Raw genomic sequence first — 13,353 nt, 5'->3', positions numbered from 1 at the left:
GGAGGTGCTTGAGGGGCCCACGAGACGGGGGGCGCGCCTAGTAGGGGGGAGTGCACCCTCCTATATCCTGGCCTCCTCGAGGGTTTTCTGACATGAACTCCAAGTCTCATGGGTGATATTCTTCCAAAAAATCACGTTGCCGAAGGTTTCATTCCGTTTGGACTCTGTTTGATATTCCTTTTCTTCGAAATACTGAAACAGGCAATAAAACTGCAATATGGGCTGGGCCTCCAGTTAATAGGTTAGTCCCAGAAGTAATATAAAAGTGTATAATAAAGCCCATAATCATTCAAAACAGATAATAAAATAGCATGAATGCTTCATAAATTATAGATACGTTGGAGATTTATCATGTAGTAAGGTCTGCATCAGCTTCTGAACGCATTGAATCAAGCACCTCAAATCGTTGGTTCTTCAGGTCAAGGCAAATCGCGTAGTGGTGAACACACTTGTCATGTGGGTCATGTGGTGCAAGCTCCTAGAACATGGGAAACAGTACCTGCAAGTAAAATAAAGGAAAAGAAAAAGCAGAGTTCACATCAAAAACAGCAATGATGTAGTTGGCAAAATGATATGTAAAGATATTGCCGGATGCAGTAAGAGGTACATGAATGACAAAGCAGCAAGTGTCCAAAAATATGCCCACGGAGAATTTTTTTGCCATGTGTAATTAAAAGAAGTTTCCATCCATGTATGAACAAAGTTGCCCAGTATTTTAATTGAAGTTGCCACATAAGTTGCATTAAAATCAGTCAAACTTATTTTACATGGCAGCTGTTGCCACATGAAACATGTGTCACAAAACAGTGTGTAGCCCACATGTGAAGCATAGCTACTGACAAAACATACTATGTGAGAAAAAATGTGCAAACAAGAAGGAACACTCACACATTTCTTCATTGTGAGCTTGAATTCACCATGCGCAGCAAAATGCTTCCTCGTGATTTTATGGTGGAAGTCACCATCCCATATTTTGCAGGTCACACTGTACTGCATGATCGTTTCGTCGGGACAAATATCCATATGCTTGTTGATAAAGTCAATCCCACACACAACTATATTCTTCGACATTTTACCAAGTGGCCTCACAGACTCGGCAAGATCACCCAGGTCGATGTACGTCGCGTCACATTGTATGATTTTGGTTCTGTCAAAACATGAGCTGTATGAAAATGATATAACATGAAAGAATCATGTCTACTAATTAAAATAAAAAATAAAACATAAATAAAAGCATGGCTGGAATAGCAAAGGAAAAAAATAAAAGAAAAGCCAGTGAGGGGTTATGTGGTGTGGACGTTACGCTTTCAGCACCGCGCGTTTCCAAAACGCTTGACAATATCATAAAGATGGTTCTGCTCCTTTGTGGCCTTGACTTCGGGCTCATAGTCATCCGCGGGGGGTGCGTGAACTACCCTATGCTGCCTCACAGATCCAGGGGTGGCACTTCTAATGGTATCCTCGGATACCGACTCAGCAGGCACGTTAAAAAAGGATGCAGAATATGAAATGTAGGTGCAAAAATAGTGAGTTGCCATGTGGAGACAACTCTAGTTGCCTTGTATAGTGCATTGTAGTTGCCATGTGGCAACAACTGCAGTTGCCAAGTACATTTAACTGAAGTTGCCATGTTGCAACAACTCCAGTTGCCATGTGCTTGGCGAATGGAATTGCAACGTGGCAACAACTGTAGGTGCCATGTTGCAGCAACTCCAGTTGCCATGTACATCAGATGAGATTTGCCATCACCAGTGACAAACCAAAAAAAGCTTGTGACAAACGTCAGACTAAAAAAATGTAGAAAAAATAATGATAAACACACAAAAAAATGTACCTTGCACTATCGGCTCTACAAACTTCACAGCCTTCCTGCCACCAGCCATTGGCTGCGCCATCATTGGGGCCATGCCTGCCGGGAAAGCAAAGGCAACTGGTGGAGGATCTTGCACCACTGGTTCATCTTGACTGCGATCAATGCCAAGGCTACAGCTCGGTGGGGTGAAGGCCATTGGGTGCCTCTCCTCCCTACCAGCCGAATCCCGAACAAGTTGCTTGGCAGAATCCAGGGGTGACAGATCAACAAACATTGCTGCCTCATCTGTTGCAGTATCATCAGGCTTATTAGCAGGGTGGGGCGTGCTGCCACCGGTATCATTCACAACATTCTTGCCAATCTTCTTGTTTGGGTTGTACGGGACACCAATGTTGACTAGGAGCTTCGAAGTGTGCAGATTTAAGCTGGGGTTCTCCACGACGGTGAAAGACGCGGTCTGCTCCGGACGTTCACCTCCGTCAGTCGTGCCTGGCTTGCTACGTGCGTCAGTTGTACTCCGGACTTCTGTTTTCTCCATAACATTGCTTTTGGCAGGTGGTGGGAACAGTGTGGAAGCAGGCACATAATCAGAGTCATCTCTGCTGCTCCTAGCTACATCTGGTGCATTGGGTATGTCTACGGGTTGCTTGCGGGGGCTACGACGCCTAGGTGGAAGACCAGCTCGCGCAACGGTCGTCGTAGTAACCTCTGGACCACCAGAAGCTGAAGATGTTGTGCCATGAGTCTCACCTGTGGATGGCATATCATTCTGAATTGTCACCACGGCCCCTTCTTTTGTGGACGCATAAGTACCAGCAGCCATGCGCTTGGAATCCGTATCAGATGAGCGGGGATCTTCCTTGCTTAGGTTGATCTCGGGAGCGTCCACTTCAACACTTGCTTATCGAGTGGCATGGGTCACAGCAGCATCCCTCATTGCTAGCAGAGTGGGCAATATCTCAGCAGTCCTGGCAGATACTGACTCATCACTCCCAGATGTACAGATGCCTGTTGTTGTAGCCTGCACATCTGCAACCGCGTGGAGATGGTCGACCGCTTGCATCAGAGCTAGTGGGAACAGTGGACGGTGCAGCAACAGTTTTCTCGACTAGCGCCTCATGAACATTTGAGTTGCCACTTGTCGACAGCTTTGAATGAATGCGTTCGAGTGGGTCTCTAGGGTTCTGCTTGGTCACGCGTGTAGTAGTCTTCTTCACCCTGCAAGAAAGCACATGAAGAGTATAAAACTTTGAACAAAATAGTTGCCATGGTAGTCATCTTAAAAAATGAAAAAATGTGTGATGTGCTAGAGCTGCCATTTGAGAACAAGATATGGATGAGCACACAAGACAAATGTAGGGGGTGGAAGCCAGTGGAGAGCTGCTAGTTGCCATATGAGTGGAATAAGAATTGCCATGTGGCCTAGTTAGCAATTGCCATGCAGAACAAACAGGAGTTGCCATGCGGCAAAAAATAAATCATGAGAAAAAAAAGTAGTTGCCATGTGGGACTGATGGCAGTAGCCCATGTGGCAAGCTGAACAGCTGCATTGAAAAGCAGACGGGTAGTTGCCGCATAAATGTATCAACTAAAAAAGTTGTGTATGATCTAGAATGCATCAAGCAAAAAAATAGCACTATGATAATAAAAAAACAGGGAGAACCTACTTCTTGATTGTCTTCCTCAAGTCTTCCAACACGACAGGATCCCCGGTGTTGGACGTCAATGTACGAGGAGACGACCTAGTGGAAGTGGTGTCACCAGCAGTGGGAGCACCCTTGTTCAATCGAGCAGAAACACGGGTTGGCGTTGGTGCTTGTTTCTTGTTAACTACTCGTCCACCAGCTGTCGCCTCGCTGTAGTGGAAAAAATGGCAAAAAGGGGTACAAAGTGTGAGACACAAAAATCATGCCGCGCTTAGCAAACAATGAAAAGAGGGTCGGTCTGTTAAAAAGAAGAGACAAACAAAACACTAAATAGATGTCGAACCTCCTCCTAGCAACTATGGGATCGGTCCTAGACCTCTTGCCAACAGAGCCCTGTCCAACATCCTCTGGAACCCTGCCCCTCTTTGAGGGCGACACCCCCTTGTCTCTCGCAACTGTCTATTCAATGACTTTCTCCGGTGGGGGGACATCTGGTGCAGCCTTGTCCTTCTTACCACCTACACGAACTTCAACATGTTCATCGTCATCGGTTTCATGTTTCACATTCTCCATGTCGTCATCATCGCCCTTGTCGAGACCATCATCTCCATCTAGTTCATCTTGCGTGTCAGGGAGCTCCTGGGAGCTGTTGTAGTCGTACCGGTCATGGCAACCAGTTGGCCGATGTGTTCGTTCTCCAACAAATGGTGTGAACTGCCTCGCAACCGCTTCGCTGTCAGAGCCATTAAGTGTCGTCCAACCCTCAACCAACTTCCCGAGCAAGTTGGTCATGCCGGAAGCAAACCGCCCAACTAGATGCTCAACTGGTGCCCTCGCCTGAGCACGAAACAAAAAGTAACAGTAACCAAAACATATTAGAGTCACGTGCGTAAGAACAAATAAACCAAAACAACCATAGAGATATATCAAAAAAAAGAAAAAAAATCAAAAAACAAAAATAAACATCCTTGATTACCTTAACAGGACAAGATGGAGCTGAATGCACATCCATCCACTTGCCAAAGTTTTGAGGCCCATCAAACACACTGTAGTCTATAGCATGCTTGGCCATCAACTGGAAATCAGCAAAAACAACTAAGATGTGTGAGAGAAAATAAGGAACAATGACTAACAATGCATGTATTGCAAAAAAGAGGGGAAAAGAAGAAGTTTTGACACGGATGGCGGAGTTCCCATGTGGGGTCAGACATGGGTGCCATGTGCAGACGGCCATGGCTAACAAGGTATTTATCTCTTGTTAGCCACAGATGGTTGCCGTATGGGGATTTTTTTTATATGTTATGCAGCATCGAAATTGAAGAATGTCGTGCAAGAAAGGAGGCAGAACTAACCTGCAGTTTCCCATATTTCGTATCAGTTATCTTGTCTGCGGCAAGCACAACCTTGATAGCATTATACGTCCACGCAGAGACAGCAAACTTCTGTGGAGGCGGCGGGCCTCCTATCCCAGTAAAGTCAATGGTGGACAGATCAAGACAATCGACATACATGAGCTGGTATACGTAATAAAAAAGAAAAATATGTCAGTTGCCATCATGCTATGTTGAAAAAGAAGCTAATGTAGATTCCTTCAGTCATCAAGTTTAAGGGGATGAAGGAAAAAGATTTGCCATCTATCTGTGTTAGTTGCCATCATGATGTGTTGGCAGTTGCCATCTTGTTATGCTGGTAGCTGCCACAAGCTCAACATCATGGTTGCCATGCAAATTGTACAGCAGAGAGTAGATGTATGAAATGAATACTTTTTTTGTGTTGTTGAAAAATGTTATTGCCTTGTAGGCAGCAACTACAAATGCCATGGATCAAACAAAAGTCACTTTCACATGTAAACAATTCACATAAACAATGAAAACAAAGGGTTGCCATGCACGATCTTGTACGGTTCACACTTATCAAACAACTGCCATGTTGATTTGGAAAAACATTGAACCGTGGTAAGCGTATTTGCAAAAGAGTATGGGAAAATACCATTAAGTGCAAGCGACAACCCTTCTGGTACATCTTGTTTGAGAATGCATCATGCAGGAAGTCAGCGATGAATTTACACCAATTTATTTTCTTCACATCTTTCAGCTTCGCCTGCACAACACAAATTTCAGGATAAAAAGTTGCTCCATCAGCATTCAAATGAAAGCATAAAAAAACTGGAAGTGACTAGCTTCCAGATGACATCAAAATCAAAAGATTGAAGGAAGAAAGAAGTAGAGATAGAGCATTCACCAGGATGGGGAAGCACTTGTTGCTTGGGCGAAGAGATGTGGCAGGCACAAAAACAGTTGAGATCATGTACATGAGGAGCTTCATCTTAAAAATCTCGCCATGGGTTTTCATGCCCTCCAGCAAAGTTGCCAGCATAGTCGTATTCGGCATGGATGCCATCCCAGGAAACAAACGGGCGAATAAGGCTTCCTCGATCTTATTATTCACCTCATACGGGACTTTGATTTCTCCACGGGGCACACCCAAAGTGCAGAACACGGATTCCTCATACAAAGGCAGTCTTCCACGTCCTGGAATCACAAATTCCCTGGAGGCAGGATCATAAATCTCACTGAGCCAGTCGCATACAGGGTTCACTAGGTTCTTGCACCGAACATCCATCAAAGCCTGCATCCCCATCTCACCGGCAGCTCCCTTTTGCTCATCAGTGAATCCGTCGGTCAATATAGTCAGGCGTTCTTGCGAAGCCCTATTGCGATAACTTTTCTTCTTCTGCATAACAGAAAAAGGATCATTTGTTGGCATCTTTCAGTGTCGTGAAAATTTAGTTTCTAACGGAAGATTGAAAACTCAATCTGACATTAAAACATATGGGGGTGGAAAAGTGACCTCATCGTCATCTTTTGTCCGACCAGTCGGGCGATTCTGTTGCAGTAAATCAATGAAGTCCTCATATCTTGATGGTCGTCGCGAGCCATTGTGCTAAGGTAAGAACAAAACACACGTTAGGGTGAAATGAAAACACATCCGACGGATATAGAAAGAAATGCATAAAGTAACTTCACTCGATATCTTCGATGAACAAAAAATGAAAACTCAAATGGTTGGCCCGAAGTTTAAGCATTTGAAGAGGATAGTAATTGCCATGTGATGAACATGCACAAAAAGGCAGAAAAATAATCAAAATGGAAAAACAATTACAGAAACATGGCAACTGGACGTGTATGTGCTTCTGAAGGAAGTAGTTGCCAGCTAGTAGAATCTTCTTGCTATATTGGCTCGTTTGAAAGTGGCAAATGAGGCAGATCATAGGAATACCCACCCCCTAGGACTGTCCAACATGAAATGTGGCAACTAAACACATTGGCTTCATAAAAAATGTGCAGATCGTAAGGCAATTTAAAAATGTTCAAGTTACCATGTTAGCACAAGGCACTCCAAAAAAGGGCAGACATCTTTCACTGCACAAAACATATAATGTGGCAACTCACACCCTGGCCTCATATGTTGCCATGTATTCACAAACAGCAAATGTACTAGGTTCAAGTTGCCATGTTAAACATAATGCACTCCAAGAAAAGGGCGGACAACTTCTACTGCACAATATGTAATGTGGCAACTCACACCCTGTCCTCATATAAAAATGATTGCCATGTATTCACAAGCAGCAAATGTACTAGGTTCAAGTTGCCATGTTAAACACAAGGCACTTGAAAAAAGGGCAGACAACTTCCACTGCACAACATGTAATGTGGCAACTCACACACTAACCTCACATAAAAATGAGTTGCCATGTAATACAGTCAAAATATGTTCAGATATCACAAGCCAGCATGGCAAACGCAAACTGAGTCTATTGTACAGTGAATGTGCCATTGTCCTGCATATGGCATGGCAACAGCCATAGTGTGTTCACAAAATTAGTTGCCACATGGAAAGCATATTTGTGACACCGCGACGGCGACAAAACTGCGCAATGCCACCCTAAATGGCAAGCACGCGACTCCACCGCCGACGGGGACGCCGGAGCACCGCGAATCGGCCGGAATCTCGAGGAAACTCGAGCAAAAATTGACCACGGAGGGAGGGGGCGGAAATCGCAGGCAGGAATGTGAGCACGGGAGGGAGCCTTACCTTCAATATGTGGCTCTCCGGCGACGATGCTCCGGTTCGGCGAGCCCCACCAACGGCCGCGAATGCGGTCGACTCTTCCGCCGCCGCCGTCGTCGCCTTCTCCTCTCAGTTTCCCCTCAATCGAATGCAACTGGTGTGGATGGGTGGGTTGGGGAGTAATGAATGGGGAGGGGAGTAACTGAACCGCGAGGGAAGAGCGAAGTGGCGAGACGTGGGAGACGGCAACCGAAGTCGGGCGTGGCGTGCGGGCGCAACGGCAGTTCCGCCGCACGCCCCGACTCGCAATCGCTGATTTCAGAGGAAAAACAGCGTGCGGACAAACTTCCTTACACGTCACACACGCGATTTGTCCTACATGACCCACAGAATCAAACTTTTCCTGCAAGATTCCGCGTGGGCGATAGCGTTTCCGAAAAAGAAACGCGTGCGATCCGGATCCCCTCCTCCCTGGTTCGTCAGAGGAACCCAGTCTAAACGCGGCGGCGCCCTCCTCGTTGCCGGAGCAGGGCGAGGCGGCGCTCGACCTCCGCCTCCTACCCCCACCTCCACTGCTGGGCTCCGTCCCGGGGCTCCTCTTCTGCGTCCCGAGCCCTGACCAGTGCCATACAGGCCACTCAACCAAAACGAGGTCAGATTTCTCAATTTCCACTCGGAAATCCGAACCGTGGTCATCTCCGTCGCCGCCGCCTGCCGCCTGCCGCCGCCATCGCCATGGCTTCCGCTCTACGGGCCCTTCACCACCGCCTCCCCCGCTCTCTCCACCACTCCAATCCCCTTTCCACCTCCGCCTCACCTCACGACCTCCGCGAGCTCCTCCGCATCCAACGCATCCTCGGTGACCCCGCAGCAACCACCCAGCCCACGCAAACGCAACAACGCCCACGAGCCGCCGCCACCGCAGACCTGCACCGACTTCTCCACCGCGCGGCCGGCCTCACCACCGCCGAGGCCACCTCCCTGCTCGGCCGCATCCCTAACACCCACCGTCTGGAACACCTTCTCCAAGAACTTCGTGGCCTGCGCCTCCCGGCGGGCGAGATCAGGAAAGCTCTCGGGTCCGACCCCGACGGACTCCTCTCCATGGAGCCGGGCGAGCCGTCCCGCCTTGTCGAGCTCCTAGACGAGCTCCGCTGCCGGGCGCCCATCAAGGACCAGGTCCTCTCTCACGGCGTGCTCAGCGCCGCAATAGCCGCGAGGCGGCGGGTAGAGCTCCTGCACGAGCGCGGGCTGAGCCGGCGTGACGCGCTGAGGGTGATCTCCGTTGAGCCTCGGGCAATTTTATATAGCCTGGACGATGTGGAGAGGAAGGTGGAGTTCTTGGTGGGCAGGATGGGGTTTGAGATTGGTTGGCTGGTGGAGTACCCAGAGTTCTTGGGGATAAATCTCGACAGGTCGATCATCCCACGGCACAATGTAGTGGAGTATTTGGCGTCGGTGGGTGGGCTTGGGGACCCCATTGAGATGAAGCATTATGTGAGATTCAGCCGCCTCAAGTTCTACAATCTGTTCGTGAAGCCATACCCGGAGTGCGAGAGGATTTTCGGGGGCCTAGTCAGGGAGAAAAAGGATGAGGTGAGGTGGCAGCATCCGGTGGGGTTGTGGAAGCTGTTTAAACCGGCGAAGTATGAGATCACTGAGGAGAATGTGAAGGACATGAAGTTGGTTGTTGAATCACTTCATTAGCTCTGTTCAGAACACCAACTGCTACCGATTTTGAATTGGGCTGCTCATGATTCTGGGGATATTTGTGGTGGTAACAATGTGGTTCGTATTGTGAAAGCGTATGTTTGAATTGCAGTGCATTCTGCCAGCAAAATGTCATCTGTGCTGATCAAACATGGAACCGATTGGAATCTGCAAGATAAGTAAATCGAGCCCTAGGCTCCTAGCTTAAGGTTGAGGTCAATTATAATGACCCCATCATGATATGGTGATCAGAGCTGGTCTCATCAGGAAGCAAACAAGATAATTGTTTGATGAAATCTGGCAACTTATGGAAGGCTCATCTCAAGTTACCAACAAATAGGTAACAGAGGCAGTCATTCTTTCTATATTTTGAGTAATCAATGATCATCAGGGAAAAAAATACTCGATAGGTTGCCAAAATGATTATTAATGTTGGAAGACTTGTGAACTTGTGTGGTCTTCTTGGATAAAGGTTATTGTGATACAAATTAGATAGGCGGCTAATTTTTCACCTGAAGTTTTCGCAAAATCAAACTGAATGAATAAGCAGATGACATAATGTGTGTTGTTTTGCTTGGAATTTGTGTACGAAGATGGCAGATGATAGCAAAAGGTGATGGATCTGGAAGAAGAGAACAGCAGCGAGGCTAATACACAGTTTTAATATTGTCATTAGAAGTGAGGGAAAAAATCACAGGTACTCAGGTAGTATGATTTTGTTGCTGGTTCTTGCATTATCTGTTTAGCACAGAGGATGTAGGATTTGTAAAATGGTCATGCTTCCTAACTTGTATCTGTGACACTCTCTCCACCTAATCTGCTATAGATCCTAACTCTTTCTCTATTAGATTATTTATTTCATAGGAAATGCCAAGCTGATTGTTGCCATTCCCCGTAGATATAAATAGAGGAGATATGACTCTTGGTTATTTTGAATCGCAAAAGCTGACCTCTGGTTCTATCTGTCGTAGTGCTCATTGTCCTCAATGCACAATATCAATAATAGTGTACTCATTTAATACTTTTTTTGTCCGTGGAAATTTTCAGTTTTGCGTTTAGAAGTTGATCTTTTTGTGATCTATGACATAAAGTATATTATTTATTTAATTTTGTATTTCTGGTTATTACATTGGCAATGTCCTGTTGTATGAAGACTCTGGTTTGGGTACAGTTTTACCCTTCGAAGAATATTAGCTTGCTGAAAGCTTATTGTTGAACCCATTGGCACATTGAAAGATGTCCTTACTTCACATTCAAGGAAAGATAGTTTGTTGATGCGTTGCTGCTTTAAGGAAACACTAGGGGGATTCGAACTTCTGATTGGTGAGCTACACAACATGCCATCGTGGTCAATTTTTCACCATAAATGTTTTGTTCTGTGATAAGCTGCTATAAAAGCGAAATAATTCATTATCTTCGTAAGTCATCATAGCATTTAGAGAGTAGTCATATCTGCGCTTCTGCAGAAGTAAAGGTGGAGGGATGAGGAAGCTTTCTGTACTGTTTATAGCCATGGTGATTTTTGCATTATGCTGTTTTATGCGTGTATCAAGTACGGAATCTGTCCGATGTAAAGTTCTCAAGCTATAACCTCATGTGCAATGAACATGGATCTTCTTCTTTTGTCAAGTGTGGAGGTTTTCCTTTTTACCGCGCAATAATTAATGAAACAAAATGGAGCTGCCGGAAAGTAAGCCTCCTTTGATTTGGAGGAATTTTGTAGGAATTCTACAAGATATGATTCTATAGGAAAAATCCTTTAGGTCTCCTTTGCTTTGTAGGTTTGTAGAACCTTTATAGGAATTCTATAGGATATGATTTTCAAAGGGAAAAAAAAATCCTTCGAATCCCTTTTGTTTGTAGAAATGGATTTCTATTCCTACGTAGATAGGAACCAGTCTTTCATATTTTGAAGGAAAATAACATTACTACTCTATGGATCAAATGGCATTTTTTTATAGGAATTGAGATACATGTCATCTCACTTCTTATGATTTTCTATTCGTATAATATTCCTATCTTTTTTTTTGAGGAAGGTATAATATTCCTATCTTGAAGGGGAGCCTTGGCGTAGCGGTAAAGTTGTTGCCCTGCGACCATGAGGTCATGGGTTGAGTATTGAAAATAGCCTCTTGCAAAAATATATGATAAAACTGTGTACTATAAACCCAAAATGGTTGGACCATGTGCAAACAGAAGCTATGTGCGCCGGGCTGCCTTTTTTTTATTTCTATCATATATGAACCAAAGAAGACATGAAGTTGATGGTGATGACGTCCTCCATTGGACCCTGGGTTTGAACTGCGTTCACTCCTCATTCCATCTCAATCTTCCTCATCCATCGAAACCTCATAGGTCAATTTGGTTTACAAAAATTAGAGACAAAAATAATGTCGTTGGGGAGCCTTGAACCGCACTCTGCACCAGCTCAATGAAACCAACAAGTGATCACCTCATTCATATTTTTAATGAGAAAGTATTTATGAGTAAGCTTGCAAAATGATCTTATGTTATGGAATGGAGAGAGTACATGCTAGTGCTTCCATAGCCGTGCATTTACGTAGGTGCAGTTTTTCCAACATTGGAAGTCCGTTGGTTGTAGCATACTAGTACATTTTTCGGAAACGACCCAGATCTTCTAAAAGCACCCCTCTCCACGTCTCTCCAGGTTGTTGATGCAGATCACATAGTTTCGGGATTTTGTTGACGGCGGCATTCTCATGGTGGACCTATTTTCTCGGGCTTCATCGTTGCGACGACGTTTGCTCCAACGCTAGCGCGGAGCTTGGAATGTAGTTCAGGAGCGGATGCAGATTGTGGTATGTATTGGCGGCATATGAAAGATGGTGGATCTTGTGCTAGGTTCGTGGCAGGCACGCCTGGTTTCCTCCTCCGACGTTTTAGTCTTGCGGGGGAGCCAAATCTGGAGTTCGATGACGTGTCCAGGATGTTGCCCCGGTTTAATTGTTCAACGGCAATAATTTCGGCTAATATATTTCGCCTCTATTAACGAGCCACCTTGAAGGTCCGCAAAGTTGCATGTCAGCGTTGAAGCCGTGTCAAGCTCGAGCATGAAGGTGAGTCATTTTATTGTAATTTTTTATGGCTGTTGTGGTGTTGTCAGAAAGACAGAGACATGTGACGGCGTTAGAGCAACTCCAACGGGCCGACCCAAACGGACGGCGCATTTGTCCGCTTTTTGTCCGTTTGGGTCGGCCGTCCGCCCGTCGTCCGCCCTCTTTTAGATTTGGGTCGGCAGCGCGCCCAACGCGCCGACCCATTTCATGACCGCGCGCGTTTTAGATCATGCCAGCGGCCATGCCAGCGCGCGGGAAAGGTTGGCGCGCGCGGGGGAAGTTTGGCCTAGCGCGCTGGCTTTGGCGCTCCAGAGCGTGGGAAATGTTCGCGCGCGTATTTTGGCGCGCCACGGCCGGCGCTCGTTATAAAGGTGGCGCTCCCTCCGCAGTCAGTCCGCCACCGCCGCCCACTCGTCTTGCCCCTTCTCACTAGCCTCGCCGCCTGTGCGCCACCATGTCGATGCGCATACTTGACGCTTCGGATTTCCGCGGAGTCCGCGAGCGCCCCTCCGTCACCTTCTCCGCTGAGATCTTGTTTGACGAGAAACGGCTCATCCTCGGCACCTTCGACACCGCTGAGCAGGCGGCCCGCACGTACGACGCGGCGGCGTGCCGCCTCCGGCGGCCGAGACGGGAAATGAATTTTCCCGACGTGTCGAGCCAGCGGGCGCAGGATCTGACGCCTCTCCCGCGGCTTTTCACCGACGAGGATCCCCACAGGACGTGCAAGCCTTGCTGGTGTGGCGCGAACGCTTCCCGCAGGACATCGTCGACGAACGTCAGTTCTATGAGCAGAGGAGGACGGAGCGAGCCGCCTATCGGGAGGGCAAGCGTACGCGAAAGCTGACCGCTCAAATAAGACTGAGGCTGCGAGAAACATCGGGGTAGGACTTCGCGGACGAGCACGCTGATGACGCCTATATTCAGACGTCGGAGGAGGACATTACCGAGTCAGAATCGAAAAGCGACGAGTAGTTGATCTTTTCTTTTATCTGTGTACGCAAGAACTATCTATATATCCTTTTTTATCGGAAAA

General features: G+C 46.7%; 2 protein-coding genes across 2 annotated transcripts; one reads left to right on the top strand and one right to left on the bottom strand.

Annotated features, from left to right (window-relative positions):
- Window positions 1-2,088: 2,088 nt before the first annotated feature.
- LOC119292530 lies at window positions 2,089-7,565 on the bottom strand. The gene is made up of 8 exons (XM_037571341.1): window positions 7,555-7,565; window positions 6,310-6,402; window positions 5,701-6,192; window positions 5,449-5,559; window positions 4,812-4,973; window positions 4,436-4,534; window positions 3,481-4,296; window positions 2,089-3,031 (listed from the first exon to the last, which is right to left on the bottom strand). Exons 3-7 carry the CDS (start codon window positions 6,097-6,099, stop codon window positions 3,919-3,921), a joined length of 1,149 nt encoding a protein of 382 aa, XP_037427238.1. The 5' UTR covers window positions 6,100-6,192; window positions 6,310-6,402; window positions 7,555-7,565; the 3' UTR covers window positions 2,089-3,031; window positions 3,481-3,918.
- A 274-nt stretch (window positions 7,566-7,839) lies between these two features.
- On the top strand, window positions 7,840-10,842 carry LOC119295129 (transcription termination factor MTERF15, mitochondrial-like). The gene is made up of 2 exons (XM_037573467.1): window positions 7,840-9,580; window positions 9,834-10,842. The coding sequence occupies exon 1, from the start codon at window positions 8,266-8,268 to the stop codon at window positions 9,235-9,237; it is 972 nt and encodes a 323-aa protein (XP_037429364.1). The 5' UTR covers window positions 7,840-8,265; the 3' UTR covers window positions 9,238-9,580; window positions 9,834-10,842.
- Window positions 10,843-13,353: the final 2,511 nt, after the last annotated feature.

The sequence above is a fragment of the Triticum dicoccoides genome, chromosome 4B, assembly GCF_002162155.2.
Source record: "Triticum dicoccoides isolate Atlit2015 ecotype Zavitan chromosome 4B, WEW_v2.0, whole genome shotgun sequence".
Lineage (NCBI taxonomy): Eukaryota > Viridiplantae > Streptophyta > Magnoliopsida > Poales > Poaceae > Triticum > Triticum dicoccoides.
The sequence above is the reverse complement of the archived record's forward strand: the minus strand, read 5'-3'. Positions and strand labels throughout refer to the sequence as shown.